Source organism: Bufo gargarizans, chromosome 3 (genome assembly GCF_014858855.1).
Source record: "Bufo gargarizans isolate SCDJY-AF-19 chromosome 3, ASM1485885v1, whole genome shotgun sequence".
In the NCBI taxonomy this organism is placed as follows: Eukaryota; Metazoa; Chordata; class Amphibia; order Anura; family Bufonidae; genus Bufo; species Bufo gargarizans.
Genome location: NC_058082.1, coordinates 221,787,484 through 221,807,524, shown reverse-complemented (window position 1 = coordinate 221,807,524; position 20,041 = coordinate 221,787,484). Strand labels below are relative to the sequence as shown.

General features: G+C 40.1%; 1 protein-coding gene across 1 annotated transcript in view; it reads left to right on the top strand.

Moving 5' to 3' along the window:
• MYO16 (myosin XVI) overlaps positions 1-20,041 on the top strand; it is a 482,244-nt gene that overhangs the window by 104,148 nt on the left and 358,055 nt on the right. The window contains exons 13-15 of the mRNA XM_044285559.1: positions 10,672-10,777; positions 13,430-13,547; positions 18,140-18,287. Coding sequence (XP_044141494.1) covers positions 10,672-10,777; positions 13,430-13,547; positions 18,140-18,287 — 372 coding nt within the window. The remainder of the gene's footprint in view (positions 1-10,671; positions 10,778-13,429; positions 13,548-18,139; positions 18,288-20,041) is intronic.

Below are 20,041 nucleotides of genomic sequence, written 5' to 3'. Positions count from 1 at the left end.
CTAATGACATCAACACCCTATATCAGGTGTGCATAATTATTAGGCAACTTCCTTTTCTTTTGGCAAAATGGGTCAAAAGAAGGACTTGACAGGCTCAGAAAAGTCAAAAATAGTGAGATATCTTGCAGAGGGATGCAGCACTCTTAAAATTGCAAAGCTTCTGAAGCGTGATCATCGAACAATCAAGCGTTTCATTCAAAATAGTCAACAGGGTCGCAAAAAGCGTGTGGAAAAACCAAGGCGCAAAATAACTGCCCATGAACTGAGAAAAGTCAAGCGTGCAGCTGCCAAGATGCCACTTGCCACCAGTTTGGCCATATTTCAGAGCTGCAACATCACTGGAGTGCCCAAAAGCACAAGGTGTGCAATACTCAGAAACATGGCCAAGGTAAGAAAGGCTGAAAGACGACCACCACTGAACAAGACACACAAGCTAAAAACGTCAAGACTGGGCCAAGAAATATCTCAAGACTGATTTTTCTAAGGTTTTATGGACTGATGAAATGAGAGTGAGTCTTGATGGGCCAGATGGCTGGATTGGGCAGAGAGCTCCAGTCCGACTCAGACGCCAGCAAGGTGGAGGTGGAGTACTGGTTTGGACTGGTATCATCAAAGATGAGCTTGTGGGGCCTTTTCGGGTTGAGGATGGAGTCAAGCTCAACTCCCAGTCCTACTGCCAGTTTCTGGAAGACACCTTATTCAAGTGGTAGAGGAAGAAGTCTGCATCCTTCAAGAAAAACATGATTTTCATGCAGGACAATGCTCCATCACACGCGTCCAAGTACTCCACAACGTGGCTGGCAAGAAAGGGTATAAAAGAAGAAAATCAAATGACATGGCCTCCTTGTTCACCTGATCTAAACCCCATTGAGAACCTGTGGTCCATCATCAAATGTGAGATTTACAAGGAGGGAAAACAGTACACCTCTCTGAACAGTGTCTGGGAGGCTGTGGTTGCTGCTGCACGCAATGTTGATGGTGAACAGATCAAAACACTGACAGAATCCATGGATGGCAGGCTTTTGAGTGTCCTTGCAAAGAAAGGTGGCTATATTGGTCACTGATTTGTTTTTGTTTTGTTTTTGAATGTCAGAAATGTATATTTGTGAATGTTGAGATGTTATATTGGTTTCACTGGTAAAAATAAATAATTGAAATGGGTATATATTTGTTTTTTGTTAAGTTGCCTAATAATTATGCACAGTAATAGTCACCTGCACACACAGATATCCCCCTAAAATAGCTAAAACTAAAAACAAACTAAAAACTACTTCCAAAAATATTCAGCTTTGATATTAATGAGTTTTTTGGGTTCATTGAGAACATGGTTGTTGTTCAATAATAAAATTAATCCTCCAAAATACAACTTGCCTAATAATTCTGCACTCCCTGTATATATATATATATATATATATATATATATATATATATATATATATATTTGTATGTATGTATATATATATATTTGTGTGGTAAATGCATTGCATTATAGCATAAACAATTTATGGCACCAACATCTGTTCTGGGTGATAATAATCTCATACAAGGTTTATAAAGTGTATTTCACACTTAAAAGGACTTTTTTGCTTCTGCATATAGTATTTAAATCCACATAATACAGTAGGCAGAAATCTTTTACCAGCCTTTCCTTCATCCTTATATTACTGTTGTCGGGTGAAGGTAGGGAATAATTTCATACTGATTTGCAATCTGTGTTTTACAGTAGAGAAATGATTTGGAATCTGTGTATTTAAATGCACATAACACAAAAGACAGATTTTTCTGGCGCCTATACTAAATTATTTCAAAAGTAAGCTGTCAATAGCAGTATTTACTGTGTTTGTAGATGGGAAACACATTTAAGCTCCATCTCTGTCTTTAAGTTACAGACAATACACTAGCAATTTAGCTATAACCGTTTCATGCTATGTGTGACTGTATACCAAACCAACCCAAGATGAAAAGTTATGGTCTATTTTAGAACCAGGGATCTGAGTGGTTGGTAGAAAAGCCCCTTCTTTCATAACCCCACTTTCCCCAAGTTTGTTTTTAGCTACACTCCAGAAATTGCATACATGGCTAACTATAATTGGATGTTATAGGTGTGGACAATGAAAATAAACTATGTTAGGGCTCTTTCACACCTGCGTTCTCTTCTTCCGGCATAGAGTTCCATCGTCGGGGCTCTATGCCGGAAGAATCCTGATCAGTTTTATCCTAATGCATTCTGAATGGAGTGAAATCCGTTCAGGATGCATCAGGATGTCTTCAGTTCCGGACCGGAACGTTTTTTGGCCGGAGAAAATACCGCAGCATGCTGCGCTTTTTGCTCCGGCCAAAAATCCTGAAGACTTGCCGCAAGGGCGGATCCAGAATTAATGCCCATTGAAAGGCATTAAACCGGATCCGGCCTTAAGCTAAAAGTCGTTTCGGCGCATTGCCGGATCCGACGTTTAGCTTTTTTAGAGTGGTTACCATGGCTGCCAGGATGCTAAAGTCCTGGCAGCCATGGTAAAGTGTAGTGGGGAGCGGGGGAGCAGCATACTTACCGTCCGTGCGGCTCCCGGGGCGCTTCAGAGTAACGTCAGGGCGCCCCAGGCGCATGGATGACGTGATAGCATGGCACGTCATCCACGCGCATGGGGCGCTCTGACGTCATTCTGGAGCGCCCCGGGAGCCGCACGGACTGTAAGTATACCGCTCCCCTGCTTCCCCGCTCGTACTATGGCAACCAGGACTTTAATAGCTGCCATAGTAACACTGAAAGCATTTTGAAGACGGATCCGTCTTCAAATGCTTTCAGTTCACTTGCGTTTTTCCGGATCAGGCGTGTAATTCCGGCAAGTGGAGTACACGCCGGATCCGGACAACGCAAGTGTGAAAGAGGCCTAAATACAGTAAAACAGGAAAACGTTTCATTTCCTGCACTACATGTTACACTGTATACATACTGCATACTGTGGGCTACTGCATACTATGTGGTATTATACTATATACTGCATACTGTGGGCTACTGCATACTTTTTGTTTGTTTTTTGTTTACTGTATACTGTGGTTCACTGCATATTGTGAATGATATACTATATGCTGCATACTTTAGGCTATTTGGTGTTATTCTTTATACTACATAGTGTGGGCTACTTCTTACTGTGGGGTGTTATACTATATACTGTGGGCTATTGCATACTGTGGGGTGCCATACTGTATACTGCACACTGTGGGGCACTGCATACTGTTGGTTGTTATACTACATACTACATACTGTGGGGTACTGCATACTATGTGGTGTTATACTGTATACTGCATACTGTGGCTACTGCATACTGTGGGTTGTTATTCTGTATACTGTGGGCTATGGCATACTGTGAGGTGTTATACTATTTACTGCATAATGTGTTCTACTGCATACTGTGGGTTGCTATACTGTATACTTCATAATGTGGGCTACTGCATACTGTGCAGTGTTATACTTTATATTGTGGGCTACTGCATACTGTGGAGTGTTATACTATATACTGTGGGGTGTTAGCGTTTATACTGTGGAGTGTTATACAACATACTGTATACTGTGAGGTGTTGTATACTAAAGATTATGAAGGGTTGGGAGTGTTATACTGTACACATTATACTGTGAGATGTTATTTATTATATATTGTGGGGTGTTATACTTTATACTGCGGGGTGTCATATTGCATATTGTATACTGCAAACTGTGGGGTTTTGTACACTATACATTATGATGGGCTGGGAATGTGGCATAGTTTTTTTTTTATATTTACCAGAAAAAAAACAATACTGTGGGGTGTTATACTATATACTGCATACTGTGGGGTGTTGTATACTATATATGATGAGGGGCTGGGGTGGTATACTATGTACAGTATACTGTGGGGTGTTACAATATATTGTGTATATTGTGGGGTGTTATACTTTATACTGTGTTATATTGTATACTGCATACTGCAAACTGTTTGGTTTTTTACACTATGCGGCGCTGGGGGTGTTATACTATGTATGTGGCATAGTGTGGGCTATTACATACTGTGGGGTGTTATACTGCATACTGCATACTGTGGGCTACTGCATACTGTGGGGTTCTATACTGTATATTGCATGCAGTGGGTTACTGCATATTGTAGGGTGTAATACTATATAATGCAGACTTTGGTCTATTGCATACTGTGGAGTGTTATACTATATACTGCATACTGTGAAATGTTTTACTATATACTGTATACTGTGGAGTGTTGTACTATATAATTTATACTGTGTGGTTTTATAGTATATACCGTATACTGTGGGTTGTTGTACAATATATTGTATACTGTGGAGTGTTATACTATATAGTGTACACTATTGGGTAGTATACTATATACAATATACTGTGGGGTGTTATTCTGTATACTGTATACTGTGGGATGTTGTATACTATATGCTATGAGGATCGGAGGGTGTTATACTATTTAAAGTATACCGTGGGGTGTTATACTATATACTGTGGGGTGTTTACAAGCTGAACCCCCTTCTGTCCACTTTGCTGGCGGTGCAGTTGCTGCCGCACTGTATGACTTAGTTGTGATAATCGTGGCACAGTTCTGTGCCTTAAACCAAAATTTCAATATTTATACTTTTGCCCAGCTGTCCATTTAAAAAATAATTGCAATTCTCACTGTGCAGGACTAGCTGTTATGGGCAGGGACAGTACATGTCTTTCAAGTCCCACTGACCCATTCTGACCTAGCTGTAAGAAGGTGTTGAGAGCAGTGGTTACCTGAGGGCACACAAACACAACAAACAGGCTTTGGAGGGCTCACACGGACCACTAGTAGAGAGATCCAGTAGAGAAGATCCTTTGATCCACCTACAATCACAAGCAGCTTTTGCAATGTGTGCCAGTACAAAAATGCTCCCTTATAATGTGTGGCAGTACAAAAATACCCTCTTATGTGTGCCAATATAAACAATGCTCCCTTATGACATGTACAAAAAAAAACTTTCAGTGCCTCATGTAGAAGAAATGCCCCCATAGTGGCCAACTTAGAATGTGTGCCAGTACAAACATGCTCCCTTATAACGTGTGCCAGTACAAAAAATGCTCGCTTACAATGTGCGTAAGTACAAAAAATGCCCCTTATGTGCCAGTACAAAAATGTTCCCTTATAATGTGTGTCAGTACAAAAAAACTACCCTCTTTTAGTGCCCCCAGTACAACTAATGTCCCCATAGTAGCCCCCTTATAATGTGTGCCAGTACAAAAATTCTCCTTTTTACAGCTGCAATGTCCTAATTCCTCCAATTACAAAATAATGGCCCTCACCTTATTGTGGCCAAACACCATGCTGCCAAATAAAAATAATAAACTTAAATACCTCCATTCTGCTGTCAGCGATGCAGTGCAAGACACAGACTTCTTCTAGGCTCTACGCAGCCTGGCTCAGAGAGCTCAGCTTGATAATGATGACACCGGCCTCTGATAGGCTACAGGAACTAGGACTAAAGCCTATGAGAGGAAGTGGTGGGCCAGAGAGACATCAGTCCTATGCCCTGTCGCAGCATTCAACTATTTTGCTGTCCTGGGTACAGCAATGCAGCTGAATATGTAGAGATGAGCGTTTCTACAATGAAAGCGCTCATTGCCCATGGCCCTTCTGCTGCCTCCCTCTTGCCTCTACCTGGTACTGCCTAAGGCAATCTCCTCACCTGGCCTCATTGGTGGTGTACCCCTGATACCAGGGACACTAGCAGCTTAGAGACAATTGCAGGACATGTGTGTCTTCTCATCGCAGAGCTTCCAATTGGCATATATCAGCAGGATAATGCCCCATTCACAGCAAGGGTTTCCCAGGAATGTCTTCATTAGATTGCAACACTCCCTTGACCAGTCCAGTCACCAGATTTATTGACAATCGATCATTTATGGGACCAGCTGGGATGCCAACTTTGGAAACGTACAAGTATGCAGGATCTCCAGGACCACCTGCAATAAACGCTGCCAAAAACCATAGGGGAACCTGTATGCCTCTATGCCCAACCATATCTCATCTTGTATCCAGGTTAGAGGTGGCCCAACAGGGTACTAGAGCCTCCTTTCAATTGCGCAGTTTTCCCCAATAAACACATCCATTAGTTTTTTACTACAATCACTGTCATATATCATCATTACATTCACACATAGAAAGTTTCATTCAATTCCAAAAACGTCTTGGTGTATCCTTCTCATTAATTCTTTCCTCAATAAGTGTATATATTCCATGCTGTATATAATGCTGAGTCATTCTAAGGTCATGTTCACATTTGTGTTGGAGGCTCCATTCTGGGGATCCATCACAGAGTTTGTAAAAAATAGCGGAGAGAAAAGTCTACTAAAAATTGGTCTCCCAAACGGATTACATAATTGTCAATAGGATCTGTTAGGCTCCGTTCCTGTCAGGTACATATGTGTAGAATCCAGCACTTCCGTTATTTGTGTTCTTCTGCTCATATAAAGGAGAAGAATAATGGAAATAATAGGGCTGAGGTGAAAGTGCAGCTATTTGCAAAGATGATTTGTCTGTAATATTTGTTATTTGTCACTAGGTGGCTCTACAGCTCCACAATATTTCATATTGGTAGCATGATGTACTTTGTTAGCCACCCATAGAGGTTGGAAATGTGGCTGTATGATTTCAAGAAAGCTATTAAAGGTATTTTTCGGGTTATGTTTCAAATGTTTCCAATGATGTACCACAATGGCTGTTTAGCTCAGAGAGAGTTGCCTAGACTTAATACAATCCTATATCTCAAAAAAATATCACTGAAAAATTGACCTTCTAAAATTTAACCTTTACTAGATACATTTAAAAAAGATACACAAAGCCCCAAAATAGAAAATAATACACTTGTGTACACAATACACATCAACAATAAATATCCTGTGCCTACACCTCAGTGTATAATCATATAGTGTACACACAGTTAATCAGAGATCAGCAAGGGCAATATGATGAAACTTAATCTGCATATTAAAGATTACATCTATGATGCAGAAAAAAACATGGTTGTAAACCATAACTCACGGTTACTTGATACCATTCACTGGGTGCCAGGCAGTCTTCACGGGTGGAAACTGACAAATGGGGTGGGGAGGAGGTTCTATCTAATTCCAAGAATAATGAAGAATTAATACACAAAGCATATTAGAAAGATATGGAGCTTTTCATTGATACAGTGATTTAGTGTGTATAAGAAAGTAAAGAAAGTGTCTTCAGAGTAGAGCTCTGTGCCCATTGCTGATCCAGCCATGGGCCCATACATCTAGTCTGTCAAGAGTCACTCTTATCTGATCAGTCCATAAAACCTTTGAAAAATGTTTCTTCAAATGTTTTTGGCCCAGTTTTGACTTTTGTATCTTGCTGGTGGTTGGGTTTCAGGCTTCCTTACCTTGGCCATGTCTGAGCACTGAACACCTTGTACTACTGGGCACTCAAGGGAGGTTGCAGTTCTGGTTTCTTGGTTGCTCTACGTTTGATTCTTCTCAAATCTTTGGCAGTTAATTTGTGTTAAAATGTTTAATGGTTATGTGATCATGCCCCAATATACACTGAACAAAAATATAAACGTTACACTTTCGGTTTTGCTCCCATTTTGCATGAGCTGAACTCAAAGATCTGAAATATTTTCTTCATATACAAAAGATCCATTATTCTCAAATATTGTTCACAAATGTGTCTAAATCTGTGTTAGTGAGCACTTCTCCTTTGCTGAGATAATCCATCCCACCTCACAAGTGTGGCATATCAAGGTGCTGATCAGACAGCATGAATATTGCACAGGTGTGCCTTAGACTGCCAACAATAAAAGGCCACTCTGAAATGTGCACAGTTTTGCCTTACTGGGGGGAAGGGGGGTTCAGAAAACCAGTCAGTATCTGGTGTGGCCACCATTTGCCTCACACAGTGCAACACATCTCCGTCGCATATAGTTGATCAGGTTGTTGATTGTGGCCTGTGGAATGTTGGTCCACTCCTCTTCAATATCTGTGCGAAGTTGCTGAATATTGGCAGGAACTGGAACACGCTGTCGTATACGTCGATCCAGAGCATCCCAAACATGCTCAATGGGTGACATGTCCGGTGAGTATGCTGGCCATGCAATAACTGGGAAGTTTTTAGCTTCCAGGAATTGTGTACAGATCCTTGTAATATGGGGCCGTGCATTATCATGCTGCAGCATGAGGTGATGGTCGTGGATGAATGGCACAACAATGGGCCTCAGGATCTCGTAACGGTATCTCTGTGCATTCAAAATGGAATCAATAAAATGCACCTGTGTCCGTTGTCCATAAAATACGCCTGCCCATACCATATCCCCCCCACCACCATGGGCCACTCGATCCACAACGTTGATGTCAGCAAACCGCTCACCTACACGACGCCACACACGCTGTCTGCCATCTGCCCTGAACAGTGAAAACCGGGACTCATCCATGAACAGAACACCTCTCCAACATGCCAGACGCCATTGAATGTGAGCATTTGCCCACTCAAGTTGGTTATGACAACGAACTGCAGTCAGGTCCGGAACCGAATGAGGATGACAAGCATGCAGATAAGCTTCCCTGAGACGGTTTCTAAAAGTTTGTGCAGAAATTCTTTGGTTATGCAAACCGATTGTTGCTGAGGCTGTCCGGGTGGCTGGTCTCAGACGACCATGGAGGTGAACATGCTGGATATGGAGGTCCTGGGCTGGTGTGGTTACACGTGGTCTGAGATTGTGAGGCCGGTTGAATGTACTGCCAAATTGTACTGCCTTTGGAGACGGCTTATGGTAGAGAAATGGACATTCATTGCACAGGCAACAGCTCTGGTAGACATTCCTGCAGACAGCATGCCAACTGCACGCTTCCTCAAACGTTGCGATATCTGTCGCATTGTGCTGCACATTTCAGAGTGGACTTTTATTGTGGGCAGTCTAAGGCACATCTGTGCAATATTCATGCTGTCTAATCAGCACCTTGATATGCCACACCTGTGAGGTGAGATGGATTATCTCGGCAAAAGAGAAAAGCTCAGTAACACAGATTTAGACAGATTTGTGAACAATATTTGAGAATAATGGGTCTTTTGTGTATGTAGAACATGTTTCAGATATTTGAGTTCAGCTCATGCAAAATGGGAGCAAAACCGAAAGTGTAGCGTTTATATTTTTGTTCAGTGTATATTGGGGCATGATCACATAACCATTAAACATTTTAACACAAATTAACTGCCAAAGATTTGAGAAGAATCAAACGTAGAGCAACCAAGAAACCAGAACTGCAACCTCCCTTGAGTGCCCAGAAGTACAAGGTGTTCAGTGCTCAGACATGGCCAAGGTATTTCAGATATTTGAGTTCAGCTCATGCAAAATAGGAGCAAAACTGAAAGTGTTGCGTTTATATTTTTGTTTAGTCTATTAGCCATTTCAAGAATGCTGCATCCCTCTCGAAGACTTTTAACAATTTTTAACTTCAGTTAAATCTCTTTTTTGGCTCATTTCGCCAGAGGAAAACAAGCTGCTTAATAATTATGCACACCTTGATACAGGGTATTCATCTCCTCAGGCTACACTTTCCCTCATTACACAAATACACATCACCTGATATCCATCAATCCAATAACCATTCACATTTATACAGCTTGGAGTTGGAAAATATGCATGAAAATGATGATATGGTTAAAATAGTCGCCGTGACTAATAATTGTGCACACAGTAGATAAATAGATAGACAATAAATGTATGGATGGACAAATAGATGAATAGATAGCCGCTTAACCCTTTTAAGTCACTTCCTCAAGTGTTATGTGGCAAGACCTGAGTATTTTTTAGTTTTTTTTTGCTGGATTTGTTCACAGTGTAAAGTTCTCGTATGTAAGAACCTACCTTTAGGGGTCAGGAACACAGCAATAATCATCTGACAGACTTGTTGATGTGTTCAACGTTTCAGTCACCTGCTTCTGTAGTTCCCTGGTTGCTGATGCTATTTGTTTTGTACCTACCGTAGCTACACTGATGTCATGTTACTTCAGCACATGGCCATGTAAGGCTGTGTTCACATCACCGTTTTGTTTTCTATTTTTCTAATCGTTAGAAGAACAGATTTTTTTTAAACTGATCCTTTATTTTGAGCATTCCTTCTGCTTATTTTGCATGTTTTGTCTTTTTTGTGAGAGATCCATTATTTTTCAAAAATAATGGATCACTGACGGAACAGAGACAAATGGATGCAAAATGATAAAGAATACTTTTTTTTTTTTACATTTTCCTGTTCTTCTGAAGGGTCAGAAGAATGGAAAACATCTCAGTGATGTGAACATGGTCTACGCCATTCACTGGCTGTAGAGGTGATATGTTAACTTCACTAATCTCACAAATACAGTAATTGATTGGATGCAGTGGTCACATGTAGAAATGACACTTCATCATTGGAGCCAAGTAAACGTTGACTTTGGAGAAGGCGGGCATAAAACCATTGACGTGAGAGCAATGAAGGATTGTAAAGATGAGGAAACTCCTTTTGTTATTTTTGACTGTATAACTGATTTGAAAAACTATTTATGAAGCTGAAAAACCCCTTTAAGAAACTACAGTATTGCAACATTCTTGTATTTTCGTCCAAATATGTTGATGAAGTTCTGTATATTTTGTTCCTAGTGGTGAAAGTGGTTCTGGCAAGACAGAAGCCTGCAGACATATAGTAAAACACTTGACCCTCCGGTGTAGTTCCAAGAAAAACTCTCTGCATTCAAAGATTAAACATGTGAGTTATCCCTTTGTTACTACTTTTTGGGGGTTATCTAATGCCCAAGCTGAAGTGAGGCATGTACTGAAATGACCATATTGTCTCCTTTGCTGGCTTGATTCATTTTTACATCACATAATGTATCTGGTTGTATCCAGGGATTACAACCAAACTGCAATCCAGCAGTAGTGGCCGTGCTTGCACAGTATCGGAAAAAGTGCTGGAGTATGTATGCTACCGTGGTCCTGGCCACCAGAGAGGCTGGAGCCTTTACCTATAGTATGCAAGCACGGCCACTGCTGCTGGATTGTAGGGTGATCATAACCCCTGGAATCGAGCAGTGAATAATACGATGGAAGATGATTAAAGGCAGCAAAGGAAGCAATATGGACAATCACAATACATTAGTAAGTGCCTTGCATTAACTATGTCTACATGATAAATGCTATTTTCTGAAGTGAGGCGACTCTTTCAAGTGCATATAAAATGGAATGTTAATAACAAACACTTAAAGGTATAACAACAGTCACATAACAGGTGTTATGTAGGTGGACTGACCACCAAAATAGGGTTAAGCGGTAACCCATATCAGCAATGTAACCTAAAGGGTTTCTGTAGCATTTTATTTTTGATGATCTATTCTTTGGATCAGCTGTTTAAGAAGGCAGCGACGCTGGCAGTAACACCGCTGACTTCTCGCTGTTTCCCCCAGGCCAGTGACGTCTTGACTACTATCACTGGCCTGGGCACAACCGCCCGCTGAAAGGATAGATCATCAGTAATAAAAAGCTACAGAAACCCTTTAAGGGATACATGCTTTTTTTTTTGTAAGAGGGGGATCACTTCTTTTCAGCCCTCTTACATGCTGACCACAGTGGTGATGTGAGTTGAGCCTTATAGGCATCTGTAGGTTAGTTTATAACATGTAGTTTATAATTGCTCTTGTCAGTTACACAAACCCTTTTTTACACTGCTTGCAGTCCTTCTATATACATCACTATCGGCAGGCTTTCATTACAGAATATGTGCTGTTGCTTCTTGGAAATTTGAACAAATGAGAAAGGCAGATGGTCACCAGATAATTTCTGAAACAATGTATCCCCAATATCTTTCAACAATCTGAAATCTCATTTTTGCACCTCAACAGAATTGATGATTTACCTAACCTGTGCCTGACCCAGGCCACTCTCTTCTATAAACATGTCTGCTTTCGTGGAAATCTATTTTTCTGAGGCAGAAACCAAAAAGAGTTGGGGAAAAAAGCTATTGTTTTGGCCCTTTTTATTGATTAACCCCTTCACAGTCACAGAAATGAAAAAAAAAAAAGGCGCAAAGTGTCACTATTTATTGTAGATTTTGTTTATATGTCTCATGTCAATTTTTGTTGGTAAATCATAGTGCTAGTACTACAGACAAAATGTAGACTTTTTCGAAATAATCGTATTTGACATGTATTAATGATTTTCTTAAGCCAGTCATATTTTATTTCAAATATACAATATTGCAATATTGTTAAATCAGTTATGGGGATACCCGATAGCCCGGCTAATGACATTTTGATTTCTTTTTTTTTATATTTATGCCTTATAATTACTTGTTTCCTTTTTTTGCGGATCCATTGTAACAATGGACAAGAACAGGACATGTTCTATTTTATTGCGGAACGAACTTGCCAAAATATGGATATGGAATGCACGCTGAGTCATTTCTGTTTTTTGAGACTCCATTGAAGTGAATAGTTAGTTACGTATACAGGCCGCAAAAAAAAACAGAACGGGCATTGACAAAAAATATGAGCCCTTGTCCATTTCACTTTGATGAAACTCTGGATGTATATTCAAACATGTTAGCTTAGTCACTTTTTAGCTGTGATTTTGTAAAGCCATGGCAAAAACTCAGTGGCTTTGCCAAATTTGTTCCAAAAATCGGATAAAATCAAGACTGCTAAGGCAGGGTAAATGTAGGGTTGTGGAAAAGAAGGTAGTTACTGAGACCAACTTTAGGGGAAGTGAGCGATGGTCAAACCTGTAGGATCTACTTAAGCTTCATTTTATTCTATGAGGCTATGTTCACATAGCTAAAATCTGCCACTAATCTGGCACTGATTCAGCTGCAGAAAATGGGCGTTTTAAGCTCCTAAATCCACAACCAGCACTCACCAACAGTTTTCTCATTGACTTTAATGTTAAAAACTCCACATTGTACTCACAGTGTAACGAGTAGAGGATGAGAAGTGACATATTACTTGTTGGAAGAAGATTTGAATGAAGATATCATAGAAGACAATAGAAAGCAGAGAAACCTCAACCCAGCACTCTTCTAAAAACTCCTCTCAAACCTCCACCAAATTAGAAATCTGCAACCCGAAACAACTCATTTTCAGCTAGTTATCTGCTGCTAATCTGCTACAGATTTTTCTACCGCTGATTTTGCGGTGTGAGAGCCGCAGGGAGAGGCTGCTGCTGTTTCTAGGTAGCTCCTCCTGCATTCACCGCTCTGGTCCAGCTGTTGGGTCCTATATCTTGCAAAGTTTGGGCAAAACCATGAAGAGGTTAAAGGAAACAATTTGACTCGACTGTTATGGTATATATTATAAAGATAGCTTATTATTTCTAACATCTACGTTTAATTGCATATTTGTGATGAAATCCCCTGATTTTTAATTAACAGGTAAATACAATACTAGAAGCCTTTGGTCATGCCAGAACAACACTTAACAACTCATCTAGTCGCTTTATTAAATTCCTTGAATTACATTTTTGTGAAAAGACGTCAACTTTATTAGGAGGTAAGAATTGTTGTGTCGGCAATGCTAACAAGTTTGGCATTGGAAGAAAGCATAGCAATGGCTGACAGTACTCAAGGGTTGGCAGCAAATGTATGTATAATATACTACTAAATAGACGCAATATAGTGGCCGAGAATAATAGGAGTAATATAATATACAGCAGGGATCCCCAATCTGCGTCCCTCCAGCTGTTGCAAACCTACAACTCCCAGTGTGCCCGGACAGCCTACAGCTATCAGCCTACAGCAGGGCATGGTGGGAGTTGTAGTTTTACAACAGCTGGAGTGACGCAGGTATGGCATCCCTGATGTACAGTATTTGTACTCTGGAACACTGATCAGAACAACAAATAGCATGCAGGACTTTTCGTCTCCGCTCAAAAATCACATTCTGAGGGGACACCGAACTGCTAAGTTAGGTCTCAGTTATCTGCAGAATCCGTACTTTACGCTCTCCTGCTCCTCAACGGAGCCGGAGAATGCAAAGGAGAACCGGTGATGTGAAAGGAGCCTTATAGGCAGCCTCGATCAGCCAATCAGGGGGGCAGAAGGCGGGGGGTGACGAGTAGAATGTCATTCTGCTGTCTACTTGTGACCTGGCAGGAAGCTGTGCTGTGGATTTGCTTCTGCAGACTGAAACTCTGAGCTAGGGACAGTATAAGAAGATTATAGGGAGAGAACAGCTGATAGGGAGGGACATTATAAGATTATAGGGAGATGAAAAGTGATAGAAAGGGACAGCATAAGAAGATTCTAGAGATAGAATAGGTGATGGGGGCAGTATAAGAAGATTATTAGGGAGAGAATAGATAATAGGGAGGGAAGGATAAGATGATTATAGAGATAGAATAGGTGATAGGAGGGCAGTATAAGAAGATTATTAGGGAGAGAATAGATGATAGGGAGGGAAGGATAAGATGATTCTAGAGATAGAATAGGTGATGGGGGCAGTATAAGAAGATTATTAGGGAGAGAATAGATAATAGGGAGGGAAGGATAAGATGATTATAGAGATAGAATAGGTGATAGGGGCAGTATAAGAAGATTATTAGGGAGAGAATAGATGATAGGGAGGGAAGGATAAGATGATTATAGAGATAGAATAGGTGATGGGGCAGTATAAGAAGATTAGAGGGAGAGAATAGATGATAGGGAGGGAATGATAAGATGATTATAGAGATAGAATAGGTGATAGGGGGCAGTATAAGAAGATTATAGGGAGAGAATAGATGATAGGGAGGGCAGGATAAGATGATTATAGAGATATATAATAGGTGATAGGGGGCAGTATAAGAAGATTAGAGGGAGAGAATAGATGATATGGAGGGCAGGATAAGATGATTAAATATATATAATAGGTGATAGGGGGGCAGTATAAGAATATTAGAGGGAGAGAATAGATGATAGGGAGGGCAGGATAAGATGATTGTAGAGATAGAATAGGTGATGGGGCAGTATAAGAAGATTATAGGGTGAGAATAGATAATAGGGAGGACAGGATAAGATGATTATAGGGTGAGAATAGATAATAGGGAGGACAGGATAAGACGATTATAGGGAGAAAATAGGTGATAGGGAGGGACAGTGTAAGAAGATTATAGGGAGAAAATAGCAAATCTTATGGCAACTAGTTCTGCATTACAGATTCCTGCAAAAGCAAGCTAGTTTTTCCCCCACAACTGTGTTAGTGAAGGCATCACTGCATCACAACATCTTGTTGAATAGACCTGTCGTGTATCATCACTTTTTAATTTAAAAAATATTGCAGGAGTTTTAGTGGATGCATGTTATTCCGTAAAAGCGGCAGTGCATGGGGCTAGTGCAGTCTCTGTTCTCTTCTGTACAGGCTTCATGTTATTGTGCATGATGAGATACATTCTCTATAGTCCTAAAAGTTTGCTACAGGCTATACTGGCTTTTAGTTTCTGTCTCATGACTAGTTAGGGTAGCCTTAGTCACTTAGCTATTCCCTTTAAAGTAATGGTTAACAGGAATCACATTGAGAAACATTAGTTACATGTTAATTGAATACTTCCAGCTCAATAATAAGTATTGACAATCTGGCATGTTACTGTGTCTCAGCAATTTCTGCTGTCAATGCGTTGACCCCTATTGGTTTACATTGTAGTGTATCTAAAGAGTCATCGAGCTGCATAAAGCATCCAATCACTAGGTAACAATAACATGCATTACATTAGTCTGAACATTACAATAGAAAAGCATTGATTAGTACAAAATAAGGCCTGCCATTAAAATAATTCTAGAAACCAATAGCAATCATTTGGTAGCACTTTACTGGAGATCATGGCTGTATGCACACTGCATAGCACAGATTTCAGCTGAGAAAAGTCATTGGATAAGGCAGCTGCAGTGGTGTAATATGAAATGTACTCACAAAAATGCAGCAGATATACTTTTTAACTTTCATAATGAAATATTTTGCTGCTGGTATCTTGCTATCTTCCAGTGTCTTTCCAAAAAGAGTAATACATAAGGGTTATGTCATCCCTTCTGCTGATTTGGTGCAAAGGGAGTATTTAAAATGTTCATTAAAAAATATCATAAACTTTGCTTCACACAAAAAACAATAATAAAAAAAGACAAATTCTGGAGTGTTTCCAATGATTACCACAAGATGGCAGACACATGTTATAGGAGAGTCATTTCTGTATGAGATTTAAATGTTAAATGAAAGGCTGTATCTATCAAAAGCATGAGCCTAAAGCAATCAATGCAAAGCACACGGCTGAAAAATAGATTTTTTTAAAAGTAAAATGCTAATTTTATCAATATTTACAAATGATGCATTATTTATACCAGAAGGAAATACTGTGTATTTAACATTGTGGAGTTCAGCATTGTAATAGAGAGGGAAATATTGCTTAAGGATATTACATTCCACTAGGCCTATAAATTAGTATCATCCCTACTTAGGGCTTGTGCACACGACCATTGTTGTTTTGCAGTCCATTTTCACTGATCAGTTGTTCCGTATCTGAGTTTTTTTTCCCTCATATTTAAGTCCTCTTCCGTTCCATTATTGCACAAAATATATCCGTATGGTTTCCGCATTTGATCCGTTTTTTTTGCGGATCGTATACAGAAACAGTAACTTATTAATCACCAAACACATGAGCAATATGGGCAGGGCATAGCATTTCTACAGTATGGATCCGCAAAATACAGATGAAATACGGATGACATACGGATGTGTTCCGTGTACATTCCGTATTTTTTGCGGACCCATTGACTTGAATTGGGCCTCGGACCTTGATTTGCGGACAATAATAGGACATGCACTATTTTTTACAGAACGGCCATGCAGACAAACAGAAACGGAATTCACACGGAGTAACTTCTGTATTTTCTACAGCCCCATTGAAGTGAATGGTTCAGCATACAGTCCGCAAAAAAACAATACAGAACGGAAGCGGAAAGAAAATACGTTTGTGTGCATGAGCCCTTAAAATAAGGCTGCCCAGTGTATTGCCAAGACACCTAGATATGCTGCATGGATGTGTGGATTTGGGTATCAGAATGGGAGCGCTGCACTTCAATCTCAGGGAGACCTTTCTATTCTTATGTATAGATGAATAAGCTTTACAGAAGCATGTACAGTAGAGAGGGATTCAATAACACAGATAAAACTGGGTCCCTATTATGGTCCTAGGTTTTACCATGCAATCCATAATGGTCTGCTTCTTTCCCCTCCGCAAGATTTCCATTACCTTGGATCATATCTCAACCCCAACCCCCTTATTTGTTAAAAATACAGTTACTTTGTAGAGGAAAGTCCTGCAGAGGGCCTCACTATCTAATGGTAAATAGAAGGAGAAAAAACCTCCACTCTCTCCAAGGGCCCCATAGCAATGACATGACCTGACTGCTGTAGCGCGATGTGTATACAGATCCACTGATACAGTAAAGTACAACAAATAATAAAAAATTTAAATTTTCACATTTTCAGGTAGGTATTTTCTCCATAGTGTCATAATGACTTGTGCTGGTAACATGGACGGGAACCTGTATGATGACTAAGGATTAAAGCTGTGAGGATTAAGGGCTCGTTCACACAAAAGCTTTTTGCGTTCCGTATACGGGCCGTTTTTTTGCGTTCTGTACACGGTCCGTATACGGAACCATTCATTTCAATGGTTCCGCAATTTTTTTTATGTACTCCGTATGCATTCCGTTTCCGTATTTCGGCTTTTCTGTTCCGTTGAAAGATAGAACATGTCCCATTATTGCCCGCAAATCAAGTTCCGTGGCTCTATTCAAGTCAATGGGTCCGCAAAAAAAAAGGTACACGTACGGAATGTATTCCGTATGTCTTCCATATCAGTTCCATTTTTGCAGAACCATCTATTGAAAATGTTATGCCCAGTCCAATTTTTTCTATGTAATTATTGTATACTGTATATGCCATACAGAAAAACGGAACGGAACCGGAAACACTACTGGAAAAAAATATCTGAAAAATGGATCTGGGAAAAACGGCCCGCAAAACACTGAAAATGAAATACGGTCGTGTGAACGAGCCCTAAAGCCGTGGTTTGCTACATGTGTTTTTATACAAGTGTTTTTGAATTTCAGCCAGACTGTACACTTATATGCTGGAGAAGAGCCGTCTCATCAGTCAACCCTCAGGACAGAGCAACTTTCTTATTTTTTACCTTCTGATGGATGGGTTGTCTGCTGAAGAGAAATATAACTTATACCTCAGAAGCACAACTGCACATAGGTAAGGCAATGCTAGTCAACAGCATCAAAGAGCTAAGTGTGTGTGTAAGGGCTCATGCACACGACCGTGGGCCAGCCATGCCCGTGCTGCAGACCGTAAATTGCGGTCCGCAATGCAGAGGTAGCAACTATGTGCCCACCGTCTGTGGACACAGACCCATTCACTTGAATGGGATCCGCGATCAGCACCTCAAAAAAGTGCTGGCTTAATTGGCTATAGCAACCAATCAGATTACACCTTTCATTTTCCAAAGGAACTCTGAAAAATGAAAGATGGACTCTAATTGGTTGTTATGGGCAACTAAGTTTCCCTTTACACCAGTTTTGATAAATCTCCCAAAGTATATTAAATTGATGTAGAACCTTTTATTCCTAGAATGAGCTTTCTTAAAGTAAAACTAGGAAACTCCTTAAAGAAGTACTCCCATACTAGTTGTAATGTGGGTTTCTCTGTCAAGTGACATCCAGTCTGAAAATGCCATTCCTAGACATTCAACTCTTTAGATGCCTTGAAATTGAAGTAGTTTTAGAGGAAGGGATTATGGGGTGCCGGTGGGTTACCATAGCAAGTGAAGACCTAAAAAGCATCTCCGGGTCTGCCAAAGACCTATTAGGTTGCCTATACACCTCAGTTAATGCGCACAAGTAGTGCAGTGTGTTATGTAAGCGACCAGACAATCACCAACTCTTTTAGGACTTATAAATGTTTAAAAAAATAATAATAATTAGAGCAGTGTTTCCCAACCAGTGTGCCTCCAGCTGTTGCAAAACTACAACTCCCAGCATGCTGCACAGCCAAATGCTGTCCGGGCGTGCTGGGAGTTGTAGTTTTGCAACAGCTGGAGGCACACTGGTTGGGAAACACTGAATTAGAGTATCATGAAAAACAAGTTGAAAAAAATAAAGTTTTAATTGAAGAAAACTAAAAGATAACAACACTAAGAAAAAGACAAGACTGTCTCCTTTTCCTGCTTGCTCTATGCATCGGCAATTAAGAGCCATCTATTATTAGTTTTGGAATTGGAGGCAGAATAGGGAAAACCTGCGGAAGATCTCTTGATGTTTGTAAAACAGTCAAATAAAATATACAAATGGTCAAAATATGTTACTTCTCTTGCGAAACACTGATATCAATATTCAATTCAAATGGAAAATCCTCAGTGAGGCCTCCGTTCTGTTTTTTGCGTTCCGTATATGGTCCGTATACCGAACTATTAATTTCAATGGGTCCGCAAAAAAAACGTAATGTACTCCGCATGCATTCTGTTTCCGTATTTCCGTTCCGTTCAAAGATAGAACATGTCCTATTATTGTCCGCATACAGACAAGGATAGTACTGTTCTATTAGAAAGGAATATTTTTTAAATATGTTTAAATATTGCCCTTCTGTAGGAATAAGCACAGATTGATACCATTCTATATAGAAATGTAACCCACGGTTTATTTAGTGCGGTTGTGAAGGGAAGAGGTTTCTAAGTTAGTAAATAGTCGATGTAGAATTTAGAGTGACACTACAATAGCTCTATTGTTTAATTGATAGGCCTAGATAAAGATGCCTACAGAAGAGTATTGCATTTATCAGTGTAGTATGTGATGCTTTGTTTGAGTCACTCATCCCCTTCCCTTTGTGGTCTCAGTGAGTCTGTGGGTCGTTGTCCTTTCTTCTGGGTCTGTATATTGTGCAATATTCGGTTAGTGTGGTTTTATCTGTTTATACTTACCTTTTATACCCCTCGATACTTTGTTGCTGTGTGA